Here is a 20171-nt window from a genome sequence, read left to right as displayed (position 1 = left end):
ATTTGTATCGTTATATATTTGTTTGTATATACACATTGTTCTGCATAAAGTTGCGTTGGTGTACGAAGCGACGTTAGGTACTCGATCATTCCCGTACGTCTAGAATTTAAATTTAAAGAAACAAGTTACCTTAAAGCGTGTTTTGGATCGAAAATGGTCCAAACGACACCCGTGAGAAAATTGAGGAAATACATCGAGTCTGTTACGATAGACGCGATAAAAAATAATATATAACGAGGGTCGAGAGAGACCCGAGGAACTCGGGGTTAAGATCGAAGAGTGTAACTTTCGACTGGAGGTTGATTACGATGCCGATGAAATAAACCCACCTTTTCCCCCATGAGAAACGCGACTTGCAGGAAGTATATCAGAATATAGATCTTGTTGTTTTTCTGGACAGGAATTAAACACAGTCCATCAATTTTCAGACTGGTAGCCAGCTCCCCGTAGCAGTGATTGTACGACAACGCCGCCGCAAGGAATCGTCATTAGACAATAAAGACCCGTAATTCTCCCGCGGTATGTCAATTTTTCCATTACCTTTATAGTCGTCATCAATTTTGTCATTAGACCAACGCCGGTAGGGCATTCTCCCGGGAAACGGAATCTGTATATATACTCGTCGTTCGAGACGTAGAATTCAGTATCATCGATATCGTCATCCACAGCTCTTCCAAGATGAGGATCACCTACACGGTAACGATTGTTTCAAATTTTACAAATTCTCGTCCCGATAAGGCGTATCGTACAAATCGTAGAGCATCTTCGCCCGATGCACGCAGAACACTGTACACGAGTAAACGTCTTCTTCACTTTCCTCGAAACTGTCCCAATTAATCTCGAATCGATCGAGAGACACCTTTCTCCAAATTTCCATAAAATATTCGTCCTCGGTGCTGGTTTCGTTTTTAAAAATTTCTCTTTCCGTTTTCTCGAGACCACGTTCTTGTCACGAGGATCGATGTCGTTTCAAATTTATAGTTACCAAAATCGCGACGCGTATCTTACGTCGACGGAGTCCGATCGAAAATAATTCGAGCTCGTTCTGCAACCATTTTCTCGAGAGAGTCTCTGGAAATTAAACCAAGATCTCCGAAATCTTTTCAGATCGTTGTCGCGCTCTTACTCGTCGCAATCGTCCAATCCAAATCCCAGTTTAAGAAAAACAAACGAGGGGTGACACTGTACGGGCCAACTGGTTTCGATTTTTCTCGGGTGGGTTCGATCGTGTCCCCTCCACTTTGGCCCCCCACCAGTTTCGAGCCTGCTCCTTGGAATCCCACAGGAATATCCGATATACCCCTGACCCAGGTGCAAGTTCAAGCCACGCACGATGTCGCTGTTCAGGTAAGATTTGCACACCTCGAGGGGTGGTTCTTTACTTTAATTCGAACGCGTCGATCTCAGGCTCTGAAGGATCCAGCTCCAGGAACGCCCAGCATCGCGTATCCCCCGGAGGTTTTGAGAGCTATCCAGCAGGCCAGCGAAGCGAACCATAACGTGAACATGGCTCAACAGAAAGTATCCGAAGCTAAGCAGGCGGCGGTTGTTCAGCAAAAGGTTGCTCTGGCGAAAGAGGCGGCAGCGAGGGAGGCTGCGGCAAGGTAAACGTAATAGATATCGTCTCGTCCTGGGACGAAGCAGTGGTTTAATTTGTACCGTGGTTTGTTTAATAACAAGCCACCGCTTCGTGTTGCGATTAGCCTCGGTGCAACGACTACAAACAATGTCATACACCGATGCATTCTCATCTTACGATATTCGTTCGCAAAGCGATGCAACGGAGGATTCAAACTAATTGCTTTCGTTTCGTTACCGGTTCCTCCATGTGTTCTCGAGGTATGGAAGCACCGTTGGAGAAAGATTTCATTGCGGAGAAAAATTTCTTTCGAATAAGATCAGGGTCAAGTACAAAGCGCTTTCTTACGCGCTTCTGGATTGTAGTCGAATTCAAGAATCGACGAATAAGAGCTCCCGAGAACCCTCCCCCTCGATGGCTCTGGAAGTTAATTACTGGAATGTTTCGCGAAAGGCAAATGTAATTTATCTTCCTACTGTTCTTACTCTGGTGATTCTCTCCTCGACGCATTCTTGAGCTGTAAAAGCAAGTGCTGGATAGAGGAAGATTGCGAACGCGCAGTCTCGCGTGGAGAACAATTTCTCCTAAAAAAAAGTCTGGGAGACGATGAAGCTGTTTGATCAAAAATTCTATCCTTTATTGAATATCGAGTTTGGAATAACATTGGGCGATTATTTACACGAGTCACAGTTAGTTGTCGCGGCGTAAAAAATTTCTTCCACGCTTTCGAATAATGGTTAAATCGAAGAATCAACGAGAGCTCTTGGGGGCTCGAAGCTTGGTTAGTTTCACGGTGCATTCGCTCTTGGGAACGAGCGATATACATACATTTTAGGGTTGTCACGTAAGTTTTGGAGTCCTCCGCAGGGAACAATTCCTGCTCAACCCTTTGCACTCGGAATTTCAGTTGCACAGGCACTGCGCTTTACGGAATTGTTCTTTCGTGTACGGTAATTGTAACGAATTAACGTTTCCATTGGTCGTTGCTCGGAGAATTCACGAAGAATTCATTAAAATTGTAAAGCAACTCCTACGGTACGGTGCATGTACGCGGAAGTTGCGTTGCGCTTCCGTTGTGAAAAAAAAAAACAGTGACGGTTCGTTTGCGCGATCGCAACGAACAGAAGTTCCCCAGCAACGTAAAATATCGTTTGTTCGACAGGACGCAGGAAATTTCGTCAACCGCGGAAGCGGAAGCCAGATCGAGCGCTAAGCAGCTCGTGGCACTTCAACAGAGACTGGCGTCTCTGAAAGACGCAGTTGCGGCTGCACAACGAGTAGCAGCTGCCAGAGAAGCTGCTGCCGCGGCTGCGATCCAGAGGAGCGCCGCTGCAACTGCAGCCGAGTTGCAGAAGCAGGACGTCGATAAGCAGATCACACGGAGCGAGCAGGAAGCGAAGGTAAAGTAATTGGAAACGCGATTTTACGAACTCGCGAGCGTTCCATCGAATAGAAAAATGTTTCGTTTTTACTTCGCAGGAGAAGGACGTGATAGCCGCGAAGGAAAATGCAGTGGCGAACGCGGTGCAGCTGACCTCGTTGTGGAGTCCTCTGCGTCATTACTAACCATCTCCGACGCGCTCTCTATCGGTTACAGTTACGGTGGCGGTTGCCTGTATTTTTTACAATCTGTTACGAATAAAATCTGTTTCGCAAAAATTCTGCCACGACTAATTTACGTAGCGTGTCGCGCAGCTACGTAGAAAGTGAGTACACCACGCGTGTGCTTTCACCGATGGGATGCATTGTATCGCGAGCAACGGATTCGCCGATCGCGTTCGCGACCGTTCGTTAAATTTAATCGCGTCTCTTGACCAGAAAGAACCGATCCCTTCCTCGAGCTCGCGCTCCGTTCAGCTCCCGTTTATCCGCGATTATCTAACATCCCCTCCTCGCGATCGTGACACACTTGTCGGTCGATCGTCGCGACGGATCGTTAACCCTCGGAGTACCGGAACCGGGTCCTTCGCGACCCACACTTTGTCGAGGTTCCATCCTGCGAAATACGCCATCCGTTCTCCGTACGCCTACTTCGAACTTTCAATCATTCGCTACTTAACGAAATGAAAAACATCTCGAAAAGTACCGTTCCTCGAAACGTGTTCTTCGGTTCCGAAAGCAATCGAGAGCAAGGCGTTGACCTAAACTCCGACTTTCCACGTTCAACGTGCCCATTTTTGGCGCCTGGTTCAGCAGAGTGTAGCGAAGCTCTCGGGCTGACTCCGTCAGCGGAACGCGAGGGTTAAAGATGTCGCGTCGTTGCCACTTTTTCTCAAGGCTGTCGTTGTTTCGGGGTGGGTTTTCCCCGTTTCGAATTCACCGTTTCCTGGACCGACAGGAGACAATGGGCTCGCAATTATGCCACGGGGAAGTCGCGGTGAAAGTGGCCGAGGCGCGATCCGTTCCGCAGGAAGACGGAGTATCGACGACCGAAGAACGCAAGATCGGTGTCCAGTTACGTGCGATACAACGCCCAACAGCGTTGCACCGGGAGAACGACCGGATCGGATAAACTCTCCTCGTCGGATCTACGAGCGTGTCCCGCACGGAATCCTTTCACTCGCCTCTTTCCTGACCATCCGTAATACCCCCTTTCTCCGTCGCCCGTTTGCGGTCACGGCGATCCTGTCGGGTCTCCGCGAATCAAGAGCAATTACGTGGGAAGAAAGTCGCTCGATCAAACTCTTTCTTGGCCCGGTGACTTCCATGCCTCCTCTGCGATCATTTACCTGGACAATGGCTCTTTCTTTCGGCGTACGTTCCCGCCGTGGAACGAAAGAAAGAACCACCCCCGGGGGCCGAGCGATGCGCGTACATACCGTAGAATCGCCAACGGGTTCGGAGTGCTCGATTTCTTCGGGAATATCCCCGGCTCGAGCTTTCCAGGTGGCTTCACCCACGCCGAGGAAATGCAGAAACCTGTTTAGCGGCGATGATAAATTGCGAGAGAAACGTGAGCAATTTTTCGACAATATCGCCCGTGGGTGGGAACGTTTGTGTACAAAGAATAGTTTCGAAATGGTCTCTACTGTGCGAACGAATCGGAGGGCGTTTATTTAATTTTAGAATCTGTTACGGGGACTGAAATTTTGACGCGAGATTATCGATTAAATAATCGGGGAGAGTTAATTTTACCGAAGTTTCAATATTGATCGATAAACGAGGCTCGGAAAACACCGATGTAAGATACGGGAGCGTTTTCCGGGGTGAAGGAAACGATTCGCAGCCCGACCCGATCCTGTAACGTAGCCTTGCATTGGAATCGACCTCGGCCGAGCACGTCGCGCAACGATCGTTCTCCCTGGAAACGGTTTAACCTGTTTCGTCAAAAGGTTCGCAGTAACCGTCGTTCGAGCAGTCGCGACTATTATAACGGCGAGCGCTCCTCCTTTCACACCGAACCGGCCAATACTTTCATCGATGCTGGTTTTTTGGCTCTACTCGCGTTTTGCCTTTTACCTCGCCCGGTCTTATTTGCTTTCCTTTCTTATTTGCGCGAAAGACCGCGCTACTCTCACTCGAGCCGGCTGTAACGGCAATTATTTTTTCCCCGATCGCGTCGCGCAGTGTCCGTCCACGCAACTCTGCGGGAAAAAAGAAACGAACGATAACGAACCACCGATCGAAGTGGTCGATCCACTCGTTGGCGAAAAATTCGTGCTCGAGTTTCGATCGTTCGACGTAGCGGAAACCGTTCGATCACGGCGAGTAGTCGCGGTCGATTTCCGCTCGGGAATCCCATACGACGGGTGGCATCGCGAAATAGGGCAAAACGGAAGAAAGAGATCTCCCCGTCGTAGAAAAGGAAATCGCTTTCATCGGTGCTTGGAATCGCGTAGGTCTCAGCGACGGTCCGTATGGGCGTTCACCGCGTTCACTCGGACCGCCTTGGTCGGCGAATGTGCATTCCGTCGGCGTTTCTCGAGGAAGAGCGACGCGACGACCCGGTCCCTCCAGCGTATGAATTTCAATCTCCGACGAGAGAAACCAGCCCCGAAAGTTATACAAGCCGTGGAACGGTTTGCGCCGCGTTACGAACCAGACGGACCAGTGTCCACCGCACCGGGACGAGGAAATACTACACGCGGAAAGATCAAAGGACGAAACTTGTCTCTCTCGTGATCTCGCAACGATTCGTTCGTTCGATCATCGATCCAGGCGATCGTCGCGATCGTCGCGATCGTCGCGATGTCCACGGGTCCTGGATCACCGTGACACTGAAAGTCGCCCGGCGTCTAGGGTGTCCAAGAGCTCGGTATCGCGTTTCGTACCGCGCTTGTGTTTCCTACGTGCGAGTGTAGGATACGAGCGCGAGCATGCGAGTCCGGTTTTCAGGAGAGAGATCATCCGCGCGGACTCTTGGAAGGGGAGAGGGAGAAAGCGTATAAAAAGGAGAGGTCCATCGGCAACTACCCGCAGTATCCCTATCCGTTTCTTCATCCACCGTCCTCATCGGTCAGAAAATGATTTCCTGGTCCCTTGTAAGTAACTCGCGATCGAGGCAGCCAAGGAGAGAACCGAACGGCGGGTGAACCGTGACCGAAAAAATTACGCTCGCTGCTCGTATCGCGAACAATGACGGTGAAAAGTGTCTATTTATCGTCCAACGGGTTACTTTCTTCCGCGCACGTTTATTCCGGGCTCGTAAACGCGTCACGGGGACAGCCCCCGTACCTCGCGAGATCTATATTTATGTCGCGAGAGGAAGTTACCGCCGTTGTGGACTCATCGCGAATAAGTGATATTCGGTAGCTTCTACCGAGCACGATCGCGAGCTTGTGAACGATCATCTGTTCCCGAGCGTAACGACGACTCGATAATTATTCGGTTAGTTTGTTGTTACTCTTTTGAGCTCGATTCTTTCGACTGTTTCAGCATATCGCGCTCGTGGCGTGCCTGATCGCGAGATCCGCGTTGGGCAGCATCGAGACCAACGATTACGGTGGCTGGCAAGGGTAAGACTCACCCCGTTTACTCGTTCGGTCGTTGGTCGATTTTCTAATCGGTTTCTCGCTCGACAGATTATCCGGAGGCAGCGACTACGGAGGAGGACACGTCGAGGAATTGGGACATTTGTCGGGCGGTATCCACGAAGGACTCTCCGGTTACGGTTCCTACGGATACGGGGGCGGAGGGCTCGAGCACGGATTGCACGGAGGACACGTTCAACATCATTATGCTCCCGCGGTGCCGGTCAGCGAGCACGTCGAGATCACGAAACCTGTGCCGGTACCCGTGATCAAGAATATCGGTAAGTCGGGGAGAAGAGGCGAAGGTACTTTGGCACCTTCCTTTGGATCGAGTGCTCGAGAACGCATCTGACACACAGTAGAGATTTTTAGCCGACAAATCGGAGAACTCTACTCGAGACGTTTACTCGTTGGACGACTCTCTCTCGAAGACTCTCGCTACGACTAGACTCGTTTCGTCGGGGACCAAATTATTTGTACGCATTCTTGCAAAAGTATCTCGACGCATACAAGATCGAAAGAGGGAAGGATTACGAACAATTTGTCATTTTCTCTTTTGCATCGACTCCGTTCATCGATCACCCAGATTCGTAGTCAACGGTTTCTACGATCGCACGACTATAATTCGTTGCCTCGAGTCGCGTAAACGTGGACAAAAAATAGTTCGTTACTTGGTAAATACTCGTGCTAGTCTATTCTCTGCCCGGTCTGCACGGTCCACCTTAAAACTTACGAAACCTTTTCACCGTGTAGAAACCGTGTCTCGAAGCTTTTTTACTCTTGCTCGTACGCGTGACTTTTCGTTCTCGGTCGACCGTACGTACAGACATCTACCGTTTCTTTGTCAAAGAGCAGAGGCTCCGTTTCTCTCGATTCGATCGACCGATTCCGAATAACCTCTCGTTTCTCGATCGCGCTTTCACGCTCGTACACGCGTGCACACGAGTCGCTTGCAACTCAATCGAGACTTTCCGCTTGACCACCGTCAACAGGAGTGCCGGTCGCTCAACCGGTGGCGATCCCAGTGCCGCATCCGGTCGCAGTGGGCGTACCGCAACCGTATCCAGTTCACGTGCCGATCGCGAAGCCGGTCGCGATACCGGTGGTGAAGACGATCGCTGTTCCGATCGAGAAGAAGGTCCCGTTCCCGGTGGAGAAGGTGATACCGGTCCCGGTGGAGAAACACGTGCCGATACCGGTGGAGAAGCACATACCGGTGCCGGTGGAGAAGCCGTATCCGATCCACGTGCCGGTCTACAAGCACGTGTTCCATCGAGTGAGGTCTCACGGTCACGGATGGAGCCATTAGTACGCGCGTATCGTCTCAGGAGGACGGTCGAATCCGTGCGCGATTTCGAAAGATTTCGTAGGATCGGCGAGATCCTCGACAACGGACGGATGTCCTACACGTTGAGTCTATTTGTTACACAGTATTTATAATTGTTCTGTTGCCAAATAAACGATTGATCTTCAACCGTATCGTTCAACCTGTTCATTGTGTCCCCGTTACCGTTAGGTTACCATTGGGCGTTCCGACCCAGAAAGCCATCGATCGCATATAGGTCGCGGTAATTTCCCACCCGTGGAATCCTCGTTCGCTTCCCGATCCGAGCAATGATAAAGCCAAGTCACGGAGGAAGTGGTCGCGCAATCGTCGACCGTTTCCACCGCGTACCTCGAACCCATCGGATACGTCGATAACGTTCGATCGACGTCCGTCAGCGAAAACGACACCCCGTACTTTTTCCCGCGAAGCCTCGATTACGAGTCGAGGAGTAATAATCCGACTCGATTCGCGTAAGCTACCGCGGCGGATCATTACGGACGGTTGAGTCACGAAACTCCGCCGGGCGTCGGTCTTTTAATTATCATAATTTTCTGGCTAGTTACGAGCCACTCGGTTCGCGGCCAGACGGACTCCGAAAAGACTTTCGTTATGCTCTCTTCACAAGCGCAGAGTTTAATCGCGTAGCCAGGCCGCGATGTTTGTGTCTCGAGTATCGCGGACATGCGATATCGCATCGGCCTGTTTGTCGCGCGTTTTCTACCGTTCGACTCGCGAGTATTAATTACGCTCGCAGGACTCGCGAAACAATGTTGGTAGGAAGGTTCCCCGCGCGTGTCGCGGGACCGAGTTTCCCGTGAAAACCTCCGCCCAGCGGAACGCGACACTTCGGCGCGTTAATTAACCAACGATGCACCGTGTAAACGATCCGAGAACGGTGCAGAGATCGCGAGACGACGTCGAACACTTTCTAACTCACGCTCGCCGCGACGAGGGAGTAAAATAATAAAAAGGAAAACACGAGGCGCGGAAGGATTAGAGAGAAATATAAAAGGTAGAGAGTTGAACAGGCCCCGATGCTTTCATCGCGGCGCAGAAAATTCGATCGTAATGATCTCGTGAAAATTATAAAATGAAATCTCTCTTCCGGTCCGGTGATCGTTTTCACGAGGAAATTGATTATTCATCGGTCGGAAATTCTCACGGAAAGGCTCGTAATCTAATATTAATTCGAGCAAATCGTAATCGTTCAACGACACTCGCGAAGTGGAATTTAAACGATCGGTACGATATTCTCGTTTTTCTTCGCGTTCCGCAAAACGAAGGATACGTTTGTAAATAACGATACGTTCTACCTGGCAGTCGTTCTCGGGCCCGATTGAATCGCATCGATCGTGGATTTCCTTCGTTATCGCGGCGAGAATTGCGAATCACCGCGACGATAGAAGTTACCGATGCATCGAACCGTTCGATGCACGTGGAATCCTCCGAGTTCCGCGAGCCTTGAATACGCATTGACGTAACGGTAGGCGCAGCACGGTAGCGGTGGCGAATCGTAGACGAAGGAGCGTACGTGGCCTCGCCTCCTTCGAACAGAGGCAGAAAATGTCTAATTCGCGCGGCGCGGATTCGCAAAAGTGGCCAATACTTGGGACGGTGTTCGCTGGACCGATGGCGGAGAAAGAATTGCACCGACGGGGTACAATTCACCGCCACGGGCGCCGGGACTAAACTACATCGTCGACAGTGAAAGGCACAACGGTATATTAAGACGAGCAATGTGCAAAGATGTATCAGTCGCCGAAGGAACTTCTGCAACCAGCTACCTGGTGTACAGAGCCAAATGCGTCAAAACATGAACAGAATCGTGAGTAAAGAACACGGGAGCACCGCGTCGATCTTTTCCAAATATTTTTCACCGCGAGGAGACCGATCGAAATTCGAATAAAACGTTCGCGTCTCGTTTTTTTTCGACGCGTAACGATAAATCGAACGTTTACCGACCATAACCGTCGAAGACTCGTTCGTCCATCCGCGATACTCAAAGTCTTTTGTTTCGCGTCCTCGAAAAGTTTCTCGTCTCGCGTCCAATTTCAACGGTCTATATTTCGTTTAACTTTCGATTCGAGATTCCTCCAAGGATAGTTAACCGCGCGATCCTTTTACATTCTCTTCCCATTCACTCGACGTTCGAACGTACCTTCACTCGGACTTGAACTTTACCTTCGTGGTGCAGGCGCTGCTTTCTCTGGTGTCCTTGGCCGCGGCCGTGCCGTTGATCGTGAACCAGGATCAGAACTCGTACCACCCTCAGCTCTACGGAGGTTTCCAGCCGATCGAGAGGTCCGATCACGAGAGTCTCGGCTCTTCCGGGGGCGGAGGTTACGGCGGCGGCGGTGACTACGGAGCCAGCTACGGCGGTGGTAGCTACGGCGGTGGTAGCTACGGTGGAGGCGATCTCGGTGGCGGTGACTATGGCGGCGGTAGCTACGGGGGTGGTAGCTACGGGGGCGACCTGGGAGGTCACGGAGGATTCGAGGGATCCTCCGGAGGACACCTGGACGTGTCGAGCGACCACTTGGGCTCGGATTACTCCTCCCTCGGCGGTGGTTACGAAGGTGGTGACGACGGTGGCGTTTCCCTGGACGGAGGCCACAGTGTAGTCCAGAGCGTGCCCGTGTCCGAGCACGTCGAAGTCACGAAGCCCGTGCCCGTCAAAGTGATCAAGCACATCGGTAAATGATCGCAAAATACGCGTAACGACACCTAACCGGTGCTAATTGCTCGTGGAAGTTCGAGAAAGTTTCGAAAGCGATAATTACGATAATTTGAAACGTACCGATAAAAAAATTGTCGGACGATTGCGCAAATTTTGCTCCAATCTCGCGAATTGTTCGTCTTTCAGGAGTTCCGGTTCCTCAGATCTACAAGATTGGCGTACCCCATCCGGTAGCGGTCGGTGTACCCCAACAGTACCCGGTGGCTCAACCGGTTCCAAGGCCGGTGCCGGTGCAGATCGTGAAGACGGTGGTCGTACCGATGGAGAAGAAGGTCCCGTTCCCGGTGGAGAAACACATCCCCGTCCCGGTGGAGAAACCGATCCCCATCACGATCGAGAAACACGTGCCGGTGCCAGTCATCAAACCGTACCCGATCAAGATCCCCGTGTACAAGACCATCTATCACCACGCGAAGAAACACTAATACATTGGACGCACAGGAACCCGCTCGAACGATCCCGAAACGCTTGAGAGACGTTCCATCGCTTTTGCTCGAGGTTCGCACGTAGACTGAACAGCCAACCCCGATGGAACCGCGTTGGAAGGCTACGAAAAATCGTCTCACCGCGATTCGATTCGATCGTCGAGAGAAACGACTGCATTTATATAGTTTCTTTTCTACTGTATATACGTTAAGCATCGTTGTTACCATTGTTCTTTTGTTACTAAGTTTTATATTAATTTTACAATTTTTGTTTCTCTTTTTAACGAAACGTTATTGTTCTTGTTTTTCAATAAAAGGCTTGAGAAAATAGACACGCGTGCACACACGAATTCTTTCGCGGTGAAAGTCGATCATCGACGGAAAGCCGAGCGTAGATTTCCCTCTCGATATCGGGGAGTCGTCTTATCTGTCTTGTAATACGTCTATACGTTTACCTCGATCGGATGAAATACAAGCGATCAACGTTACGGATGAGATTTATTTTTGGTATACCGCGGGCGTGAAATCGACAAACAGAAACAGATACTATCGATAATTGCGTCGTTGCGTTTACGTTTTACGCGCGACGGGGAAGACCGTGTGGAAGATACAGGAGAAATTCGATTCACGGGGAACTTTCCACGCAGGATTAGAGGGATCCGGTACATTTTTCCTATTGCTACGTATAAATTGAATACACGAGCAGTTACCGACGCACGCATCGACGTATTCGAGTTAACGCGCTCGAGATCGTAATCGAAACTTTCACTGGTATTTTCGATACATCGACCGCCGATTCCGTGGAAAGTGAACGTTTGCCAAGTGGATTATAGTTCGGGAGGGAGCCCGATTCACCGTTGCAAATGAGGCGTGAAGACCAGGGATGCTCGCCGAGGCAACCTCGCGAGCGATAAACGAAATCTCGCTCAACGTAGCGCGGTCGACGCTTTCTTTGACGTTTAAGATGTTCAGAAAGCGACCGCGATAAATTGAAAAAAAAAACCTATCCAAAGTGCGTATTAATGGCCGCCGGGTAACGAACATGCAAATTAGTTTTCTCGCCCACCGCGGTTATCCTTTTGTTCGTCGATACGTGGGTTTATATGGGACACACCTGTACTCGAATTGAGTCGAGTTTCATTGAGCCAGATTTCTCGAATATTGTGGATCAAGAGCGAGACCTACGAGATATACCGTGCGTTAAATATGTACATTGTTCCGAAAGACGTTTCTTTTGTACTCCCGGTCTTGCTCTGTTTAACGTTCAGAAATCTCGGAGGTGTATTAACCCATTTTGAAAATTTGACGACAATCTAGGAGAAAACTATCACCTCTGGGTACTTTTCGTCGTTACTTCGTCCAAGAATCCATGTACGTACAATTTTCGACGAAAGAAAATTTTCTATCGGAAAGGATCCTTTTTCAGAGGTAAACTGTACATATTAGAACGCAATGTGCGGGTAGAAAGAATATTCTAGGTACGTAAGGAATCTTGTACTGTATTTTTGCGATAAAAATAGATACCAGATGCAATTGTTCTCCCAAGTCGTTTCACTGCGTAATTAGGTTTTCATAATAGAATTTTAGCTACGTTTCACCTCTCTCAAATTTAAGTTCTGTTTCCCCTGTTTTTGTTATACGCGTACATCTCTACTTTCATTTCACCGGTAATTCTCGCGCATAATGAGGTTAGATTTTAATAACATTTTAGCTGCGTGCATCCTCTTCGAAATTTAGATACTATTTTCTTAATTTGTATCAGATTTGCATATCTCTACCCCCGATAATTTTCCTACCTAACGGGGTTAAATTTTAATAGCAATATGTTGGCTGCACTCCCCTAGGAATTTAGGCTCTGCTTGTTTAATTCTTTCAAATCCCTATCTCCGTTTCACCGGTAATTCTCGTACGGAACGTGGCTAGATTTTCGTAACAATGTACAAAATTTAGGTACTCGGTATATTTTTTTTTAATATTCGTGTAACTGTACGCCTCGCGTTTCCCTTACGTAACGAGGTTAGATTTTAATAACAACGTTTCGGCCGCTCCTCGAACGTACACACTGCTTTGCATCCACGTATACGTGCCTCCGTGCTTTTCGAACAAAAACGTTCGGCAAAACGAACGATAAGGGTTTCGTAAGAAAAACCAACGAGTTTCGAACGTAACTCTCAATGAACAAATATTGGTCAGGCGATTGACCGGTATCGGGAAGCAGGAAGCAGTTCCTACTCCCACCATTGTCGGTTCACCCGTGAACGTACACGTACGTTCCATCGGGTCTAGAAAGTAGCGTAATTAAGTTGCTTAACGGTAACAAAAGGAAGACGCCGAAAGTACGAGCGGCTCGAAGTTGCAAATCGCGCGATCGTGGAAAGACGGAAATCCTCGCGTTGCGTAACCGGTCCCAACCAGGGCGTCATTGGAAGAAACAGAGAAACGTAACCCGCACGGGTGAAGGTGTCGAATAGAATTTCACAGGGTGGTGGGGTCCTCGTGTTTCCCTCTGTACAGCTATATAAAGTGACTACGCGAAGAATTCGTCTCGAGTTTATCTTTTATTCACCGAGCATTCGTATGGGCCGACACAGGAATAGAATGGAGAAGCTCGTACGTGAGTCGTGTCGTCGCCACCCGCTATATTACGACAGTTCATGCTAATAAACCGTTATCGATTAAGTGTAACACGCGGCTTCAGGGATGTTTCGTGATTGTTTTTCACACCCGTGTCCGGTGCGAAGTTTCATTCTTCCGCTTGTTCTTTTCTTTTTTTTAAGATCTTGACGCTGACGTTGGTCGGTTCCTGCTTGGCAGGGTTGGAGCTGGGTGGTCACGATTTGGGTGGTCACGGGTTCGGCGGTCACGACCTGACTTTGGGGGAGATCGATGTGGGTCAAGATGGCCACGGCATCGGTTTGGGTGAACTAGGTCCGATCGCTGATTAAAACATCCGTTCGCGCTATTTGCGTTCGCGGTTGCCCCCGCGATAACATTTCACATTTTCTTTCCATCGATCCAGGAGGACTGGATTCCGACATCCATCTCGGAGGTCACGGCGGAGGCGGCCACTTCATACCCGTTGTCAAAACAATCGGTAAGTGAGTCACGGTCCAATCAGCGACAGATCTTCACGCCGTGTTAAATTTTACTCGAAACAGGAGTTCCAGTGCCGAAGCAGGTTCCGTTCGTTGTTCCGACTCTGCAGGTCCAGCAGGTCCCTCAGAGTTATCCGGTTCCGGTTATCGTCCCGAAACCAGTTCCTTATCAGGTTCGATTACGCAGCACTTAATTACGGGGCCGTATTAACGTATTCGAGCGCACACTTCCGAAGTATAATTCGATTAATACCGGATCGATAAAATTACGTATAGAAATATAAATCGTCTCGGTAGTTTCCAATCGGAATAGAGATTTTGTGTCGAATAATGTGACGGAATATTCTTGGATTTTCTTCGATGCGCAAACATTTGAAAATACCGTTCGTCGCATAACATTTGTCCGTTGCGTCGCTCTGTGCTCGCTGGTTCGATCAACGTCGTGGATTCGTTCCTTTTTCGCAGGTGGAGAAACAAGTGTTCACGAAGGTGGAGAAGAAGGTGCCCACACCGATCGAGAAGATCATCCCCGTGAAGATCGAGAAGCCCGTTCCGTTCACGGTGGTGAAACACGTCCCGGTTCCCGTGGTGAAACCGATCCCGATCAAGATTCCAATTTACAAAACGATCGTTCACAGCCACAAGGGTCATCGTTGATCACGTGGCAATACATGGCCGATTGTTTCGTATTTATTTTTACGTGTTGCACTCTGTATCTCGCGATACTGTACTCGGAAGTTATTTGTTAATAAATGTGCTCGTTGAATAGAAATCGAGGTATCCCTTACGAACTTACCTAAACTTGCCCCGATTAGCGAAACAAATTTTTGCCACGGGGAATGGTAACGAATACACTTTTTCCGAAGTTCGGAACGACCCGCACCGGATTCGAGGTGAAACAGGAAATTGTCCAACGGTTTCGACAATTTAAGTTTCTTTCTCGTTAAATAGAACGCGCGGCGGTATCGACAAACGCAGCGCAACACTGTCAATTAATTCGATTTATTACCATTGATTGGCGGAACTCATTATAACATAGCCGTGCCGGAGTTTTGCCAGCCCGATGACGCGAATTGCGAATCGGAATTAATTAATTTCAGCAATTACGGTGCACGGGTACATAGGGAACCGAGAGGATTCCGTGTTACGCTATTACGTTAACGCGACGTCACGGTCTTGGCTCGTTATTCGGCGACAATGGCGAAGGATGCCGGGAAGGAGAAAGGAGAATGTGCGTTCAGGGCTCTCGTGGCGAAAGTAATCACCGGGATTGCTTTCCTCTGTCATTGACCTTCGTTAAATTCGCGGTGAAAAAGATACCCGAGGAGAATGTAATCGAAATTCTTTTTCTCTTGAAATTCCTCTTCAAATTTATCGAGGCACCTTGAAAGAAATTCCACGAAGAGACGTATCTCGAGAGAAAGAGGAACACCGAGTTGAAAAAATCGACATTGGTTAAATTTTTCCGATCCTTCGAACGCGAAAAAGTACACGCGAGATATTCTTCGACCACCGATCGTTCTATCGCGTGCGGTGAACGCCCGTAGGCGTTCTATACGCGTGCATACTCTACACGCGAGAAGATTTTCCGCACAGAGGACACGTTTCGCATCGAAATCTTTCACCGTCGAAGGATCGATCGAACCGTCGCTAACTCGGGAACGAAGCGATCGACGTTCAGCCAACTTCTGTCCGTAATGGTGCATTATCCTTAATCGTATCGCTACGAAGATTCTCGGAGAACGAGAGAAGAAAGTACGCGACGCGGAGAAAACCGTGGAGAAAGTAAGGCGCAAAGATGATCCATCGTTCTGGTCGATCTTGGCAATCACGAGGAGGAAGGAGGCAGAGTAAAAAGAGTCGTAAAAGGAGGAAGACGAATCCTCGTGGCGCGATGGCGGCGCTAACGATGCGCATTGTACAGAAACGAGAAAATATCGCGGCAACTTCCGTGTTCCACGATGGGTAGGACGTTAACGTACGTGGCTTTTCGTTGATCGAGAAATCGGAGCAGGCTCGAGCCGTGCGACGATATTCGTGATACAGGATGGTAAATCCGGGGAAACGATCAAACTCGGTGAAAGTATAGAGAAGGTTTATTTTATGTTTCGATAATCGGTGAATTTTTCGATCGAATGTATGCCAGAGGAATCCGATGAAATAACACCGGCGCTGAGACGGCTCCTTGTTTCTCCAACACCGCTCCTAAGGTTCTCCAAGAGATCGTGTTACCCCCGAAGAAATCTTCCAAACCGGTAGATTTAATTGCTGGTTCGACTCGATGCACAGAAACGCGAGGACTAACGATTGCTTTCGCGTGCTACCCCCTCCTTTTCGTGGCTGTCCTTCACCGTGGTTTTTTTGCAATAACGAGCGCAATTCAACGCAGAGCGTTAGAGTACGTACGGTGCATACCCGCGGAAACAGGAACAACAACGTGGGCGAAAGAAATGCTTGTTGCAGAAAAAAAAGAAGGTTGTCGGCGAAAGTAAAATTCAAAGTGGAGCTCGGCCAGTCTCCGTGTTAGCGGCGTTCTAAACAGAGACGACACGCCTCGTTTGCTGTAAAACATCGACCATTAAATTGTCTTCGCGGTTCCGTGGCGATCCGCGCGCCACTCCGCCGAATTAATCTCCGAGGATTCCTTCGACCGTACACTTCGGAAGAACGCTCTGCGAGAAACGTCTGGAGCCCATAATTTCGTTCGCAATTTTGTAATTTGCCTCGCAGAATTTCGACCGACTGCAACTTTGATCGAATTCGCGGTGTTTCGAGGTGTGGTCCGATCGGAGAATGCAATATTTCAAAGGTGGGGAGATTTTTGAAATCGGTCCAACGGTGATAGGACGTTGCAACGAGAGAAAGAAAATAAAGGAGAGTTCGATCGTTCCTGTTGTAATAATTTTATGCGTTGAAAAAGAGTATACGTTCGGTTTAAACAGAGAATTAGATCGATCCTTCGATGGTGGGAGTAAAAACCTCTCTTACGTTTCAAATTGCAGTTCATCGTCCAGGTGAAACGTTTCGATGATTAACGCACCAGTGCGGAAGAATTTATCTGGAAACATTAACATTGTACATTCGTGAGGAAGCAATCAAGATTCGTTATCTCGCGAGCAACAGAAAACGTTCTTTTTCTGTTTCCGTTACATACGTTTCACGTGAACGTCTGTTTCTCCGTCCCGATAATATCGTTACATCGATAACGTTAAAACTACTCTCGGAGAACGTGGACACTTACCTCCTCTGCGTTCCAATTCGAAGTAAAATGTTACATCGTTCGACGAAACAATTTTCTTCGTGCTATTCTTCGCCCGTAAGGATCCAACAATGGGAAGAACACGAGGACAATTCGAATAATATCGAAGTTAAACGAAGTTCTTACGAATAGTAAAATTTTACTAGGAACACTCCAAGTTTTCATTCTCCCGTTTGGAATCGTTTGCATCCAGGAATATTCCATCGATTTGGAAAACGTTGTATCGTCAGTGACACCGATCGATTGTTAATATCGATGTAATGGATAGTACGAGGCGTATTTAGATTACCGTTGAAATTAATTTCTAAACGAGCCGTCGCTCGTGGATTATATTCGGTGATATCGGTAACTCGACGCGTTGATAACTAATTTCGCTGCTCGGTGCAAACGGGTCGGGCAATGGGGAAAAAAATTTGGCGAGGTACTTTCACCTCGAGCGAGGTCGCGGGTCGCGACCCGATCGCGACCTGGTTCCGATCCGAATCGAGAACAATGAAAAGCTTCTGGAGCCGAACTTTCAAAATCGTCGAATTCTCACCGAGAACTTTGTTCGTCGAATTTGTTTGCCGGGCTGTTGGAATTAATTCGAGCCATCGAGATCGGCTCCTTACACCGACCAGCGTCACGTGTCTTTAACGAGGTCTACGCGCGTCGCTGAAAGCGACACCATGAGTCGTTACTAACACCGTACCGGGCACATTTCCCCGTCCCGTGTATATTCAAGGTGCGTGTACTTTGGCACGTACGCGTGTACTGTTTCGCGTATAATTAAATTTACACGTAGCGTGTTAACGTACTTGAATGGTAATTCGTGAACTTTTGAAACTACGCTCGGATGTAACCAACGTTCCTAATACAATTGGATAGAATTTAGAATATTCTCTTCCGTTTCGGCCGTTCGGTGATTTAATTTGCTTTTGCGCCTGTAACCGTGAAATTAGTACGATCGTATTACCGTTAATTAGCGTTTTAAGGATCGTGCGAATTAAAATACGGAATTAACGTACGCGTAATTAAATACACGTGTATTCGAATATACGCGGAATGATAGACGGAACGCGGGAGCGCTGAAAGTTGCACTCGATCGGTGTATCGATAGACCGTTAATACGCGTTCGAAGCCGTGATCTCCAACGCCGAGTCATCGAGTGTCGAATCGAATACACTTTGACCATCGAGCGGATTCATTCGATGCGAGCAGCTTTCGGTCGGACGAGCTTAATGGGAACGGACCGTGAGCCGCGGTACTTACGTTTAATGCAAACATCGTCCCTATACTTAGTCCGAGGGAAATTCACGCGGAGGAAACAGCGCGGCCATGCAAACCATACCGAAATCCGAGACAAACTTTCCACCGTGAAATGATAGCTTGCACGGGTCTCTCCGCCGTCCTGAGATATTACCATATTACATATTATCCGCGGTTCGCATTAAATTGCCGCCGCAGTTGCATTTAACTTCTGTTCTATCTCATCTCCGGGCTTCTGGGATTAATATACACGTTAGCGGACAACCAAATTGCGTCGCGATGTTTCCTGGACGACGAGCTGCCCTCGAATAATTAAAGTCTCTCCTATCCGAGGTTAAGAGGATTTCGAACGAGAACCGTTACAGAGAATTTTGCGAAGCGGTGGCACACGGTGGTGAAACGGCGAACGCCGCGTCCCGTATCGACACCGCTCGCGAAGAATGTTGCAAAAGAAACGATTTACGAGCGCCGCCCGATACACTTTCTTCTCCTTTCTTCGTCCGTGAGCGAGCTCCGCGATCGAAATCCCGAAATCTAATTTCACAGATACAAAGAACTCATTGGACCCGACGGTTTTTTCATCGGCGATCCTTTCACACGGAGAACGCGTTCGGACTTTCGTTCCGTGGTCTCGCCGAAAAATTTGATCCGCTTTGAGTGTCTTTACGCCAGAGAGCGTACCAACACCTTCACTTCCGGTAAACTTGAGATTTCGCGTCGAGACAACCGCGGCTGGCTACACCCGAAAAAAGAAATCGCTCCGGCGACCCTTTCCCGTCATCGAGATCTCAATACTTTCGAAGAATACCGCCCGAGTACCTAGAACACGACCATTCAAATTTATACGGGAACTCGCTTAATGGAGTTTTTTTTCACCGTCCCTCGATTATTCCGTTCCAAACACAACCGAACGGCAACCCGTTCAGTTTGCCACACGAACTCGAAATCGTCTCTGGAAGTTTTCGTAACCGCACGAAGGCGTTCACTTCCGGTAAATGGAGCGGCCGTGTAAATTTGCGGTTGCATCCAAAGGCGCTTTTGATCTTCCGCTTTGTCGGTGACTTCGCGGTTAATCGTTCGAATTATTCATGATCCCGTTTAAATCTCGACCAATATAGAATCTGGTTTAATCTTGGATTCGGTTCTCATCGGTTCGATTCCGAACTTTGCGAATCGAGAACCGAGAGACTCGTTCGGAAATCTGAAAAAGGGAACTTTGTCAATTATGCGTACCGACTTTGAATTTGTATCGATTTATTCCATTCCCGGTGACTCTGCGTCGTTGGGCCACCGCGCGCGAAACGTCCTTCTCTAAGGATTCAATTTTACAGCAAAAACTCAAGTGCAAGTAACCAAGTAACTTTTTAATTTCTAATTCAACGTACACAGGGACGCTAAATTCTTTATCTACGTAAACCTACCTTCCGTATACTCGTTTCTGTTAAGCTCTAATTGGAATTGTTTATCATCGAGTGGTGTTGAAATGGATGCAACAATGATCCAAAGAGCGTGAAATGTCGACGGTGAACGG

At 48.7% G+C, this 20171-nt stretch overlaps 4 protein-coding genes across 4 annotated transcripts; all 4 read left to right on the top strand.

The window, feature by feature from the left end:
• The first annotated feature begins 678 nt into the window (after positions 1–678).
• On the top strand, positions 679–3145 carry LOC143149693 (uncharacterized). The gene is made up of 5 exons (XM_076317260.1): positions 679–696; positions 1108–1347; positions 1408–1604; positions 2742–2979; positions 3059–3145. The coding sequence occupies exons 1-5, from the start codon at positions 679–681 to the stop codon at positions 3143–3145; spliced, it is 780 nt and encodes a 259-aa protein (XP_076173375.1).
• A 2897-nt stretch (positions 3146–6042) lies between these two features.
• On the top strand, positions 6043–7858 carry LOC143149692 (uncharacterized). The gene is made up of 4 exons (XM_076317259.1): positions 6043–6060; positions 6455–6534; positions 6601–6830; positions 7542–7858. Exons 1-4 carry the CDS (start codon positions 6043–6045, stop codon positions 7856–7858), a joined length of 645 nt encoding a protein of 214 aa, XP_076173374.1.
• A 1819-nt stretch (positions 7859–9677) lies between these two features.
• On the top strand, positions 9678–11038 carry LOC143149264 (uncharacterized). The gene is made up of 3 exons (XM_076316477.1): positions 9678–9701; positions 10071–10569; positions 10740–11038. The coding sequence occupies exons 1-3, from the start codon at positions 9678–9680 to the stop codon at positions 11036–11038; spliced, it is 822 nt and encodes a 273-aa protein (XP_076172592.1).
• Positions 11039–13636: 2598 nt separating this feature from the next.
• On the top strand, positions 13637–14790 carry LOC143149691 (uncharacterized). Its single transcript, XM_076317258.1, has 5 exons — positions 13637–13648; positions 13816–13966; positions 14058–14132; positions 14197–14306; positions 14599–14790. The coding sequence occupies exons 1-5, from the start codon at positions 13637–13639 to the stop codon at positions 14788–14790; spliced, it is 540 nt and encodes a 179-aa protein (XP_076173373.1).
• Positions 14791–20171: the final 5381 nt, after the last annotated feature.

Source organism: Ptiloglossa arizonensis, chromosome 7 (genome assembly GCF_051014685.1).
Source record: "Ptiloglossa arizonensis isolate GNS036 chromosome 7, iyPtiAriz1_principal, whole genome shotgun sequence".
Taxonomy (NCBI): domain Eukaryota; kingdom Metazoa; phylum Arthropoda; class Insecta; order Hymenoptera; family Colletidae; genus Ptiloglossa; species Ptiloglossa arizonensis.
This window is presented reverse-complemented; position numbering and strand designations above follow the sequence as displayed.

What these genes read in the sequence shown, in the direction of transcription:
- LOC143149693 (XM_076317260.1), top strand. An exon ending in GCGAGGGAGGCTGCGGCAAG is followed by an intron (nt 1,605 to 2,741) that starts GTAAACGTAATA and finishes TTTGTTCGACAG; the next exon opens with GACGCAGGAAATTTCGTCAA. An exon ending in GGAGCGAGCAGGAAGCGAAG is followed by an intron (nt 2,980 to 3,058) that starts GTAAAGTAATTG and finishes TTTACTTCGCAG; the next exon opens with GAGAAGGACGTGATAGCCGC.
- LOC143149692 (XM_076317259.1), top strand. An exon ending in GATTACGGTGGCTGGCAAGG is followed by an intron (nt 6,535 to 6,600) that starts GTAAGACTCACC and finishes CTCGCTCGACAG; the next exon opens with ATTATCCGGAGGCAGCGACT. An exon ending in ACCCGTGATCAAGAATATCG is followed by an intron (nt 6,831 to 7,541) that starts GTAAGTCGGGGA and finishes CACCGTCAACAG; the next exon opens with GAGTGCCGGTCGCTCAACCG.
- LOC143149264 (XM_076316477.1), top strand. Translation starts at nt 9,678, where the DNA reads ATGCGTCAAAACATGAACAGAATC. An exon ending in GTCAAAACATGAACAGAATC is followed by an intron (nt 9,702 to 10,070) that starts GTGAGTAAAGAA and finishes TTCGTGGTGCAG; the next exon opens with GCGCTGCTTTCTCTGGTGTC. An exon ending in CAAAGTGATCAAGCACATCG is followed by an intron (nt 10,570 to 10,739) that starts GTAAATGATCGC and finishes TTCGTCTTTCAG; the next exon opens with GAGTTCCGGTTCCTCAGATC.
- LOC143149691 (XM_076317258.1), top strand. An exon ending in CATCGGTTTGGGTGAACTAG is followed by an intron (nt 13,967 to 14,057) that starts GTCCGATCGCTG and finishes CCATCGATCCAG; the next exon opens with GAGGACTGGATTCCGACATC. An exon ending in CGAAACCAGTTCCTTATCAG is followed by an intron (nt 14,307 to 14,598) that starts GTTCGATTACGC and finishes CCTTTTTCGCAG; the next exon opens with GTGGAGAAACAAGTGTTCAC.